The following is a 558-nucleotide window of genomic DNA, read 5'->3' on the forward strand; positions in this document are numbered from 1 at the left end:
CTCAATGGAGACAGCACCTGGGCTCAAGTCTGCCAGCCACCCAACGCTCAGTAGCAGCAAGGCCAAACACACATTACAAATGTCCCATTTCCCTCCCCTCTATTCGGGGACCCGGGTCCAGCATAGTGCTATTCCTCCACACTAAAAATCAAACAAATCTTTAAAGAAAGAGAGCAGGCTGGCATTACATAACAATATACAGCTGATAAGGCTTCCAGAAAACGAAAGTAGCCAGAGAAGAAGGGGGCGGGGGGGGAGGGCAACCAGAGCTTGGGGAGCTGTCGCCGCCACTTACTCGAAGGCAAAGAAGAGTCCGCTAGTGACCAGGATGAGGATGAGCGTCAGGTAAAAGACGCCTGTCTGCCGGGCCATCATGATCCTCCCATTGCAAAAGAACTTGTTTCTTCCAGGGAACACTTCCCATTTCCTCCGGGCCGCAGTTTTCTTCTTGTGGGGCGACTCCATGGGGGAGGAGCTGTGGGTGCTGATCTGACTGTACTCGCAGTCTTTCATGGGCCCGCCGCCGCCGGGAGGCATCCACGAGGGCAGCCGGCTGGC

General features: G+C 55.2%; 1 protein-coding gene and 1 long non-coding RNA gene across 5 annotated transcripts in view; one reads left to right on the forward strand and one right to left on the reverse strand.

Annotated features, from left to right (window-relative positions):
• The window catches only part of Zdhhc14 (zinc finger DHHC-type palmitoyltransferase 14), a 271,332-nt gene extending 270,780 nt beyond the window's left edge, over positions 1 to 552 (reverse strand). For all 3 annotated transcript variants that reach the window (XM_033763299.1, XM_010625218.1, XM_010625216.1), the window contains exon 1: positions 296 to 552. In XM_033763299.1, the coding sequence (XP_033619190.1) occupies positions 296 to 537 (242 nt within the window). In that variant the 5' untranslated portion in view covers positions 538 to 552. The remainder of the gene's footprint in view (positions 1 to 295) is intronic.
• LOC117286010 overlaps positions 268 to 558 on the forward strand; it is a 3,830-nt gene continuing 3,539 nt past the window's right edge. For both annotated transcript variants that reach the window (XR_004517134.1, XR_004517133.1), the window contains exon 1: positions 268 to 345. This is a non-coding gene — a long non-coding RNA (uncharacterized LOC117286010). The remainder of the gene's footprint in view (positions 346 to 558) is intronic.

The sequence above is a fragment of the Fukomys damarensis genome, unplaced genomic scaffold, assembly GCF_012274545.1.
Source record: "Fukomys damarensis isolate Sample0158 unplaced genomic scaffold, DMR_v1.0_HiC HiC_scaffold_14, whole genome shotgun sequence".
Taxonomy (NCBI): domain Eukaryota; kingdom Metazoa; phylum Chordata; class Mammalia; order Rodentia; family Bathyergidae; genus Fukomys; species Fukomys damarensis.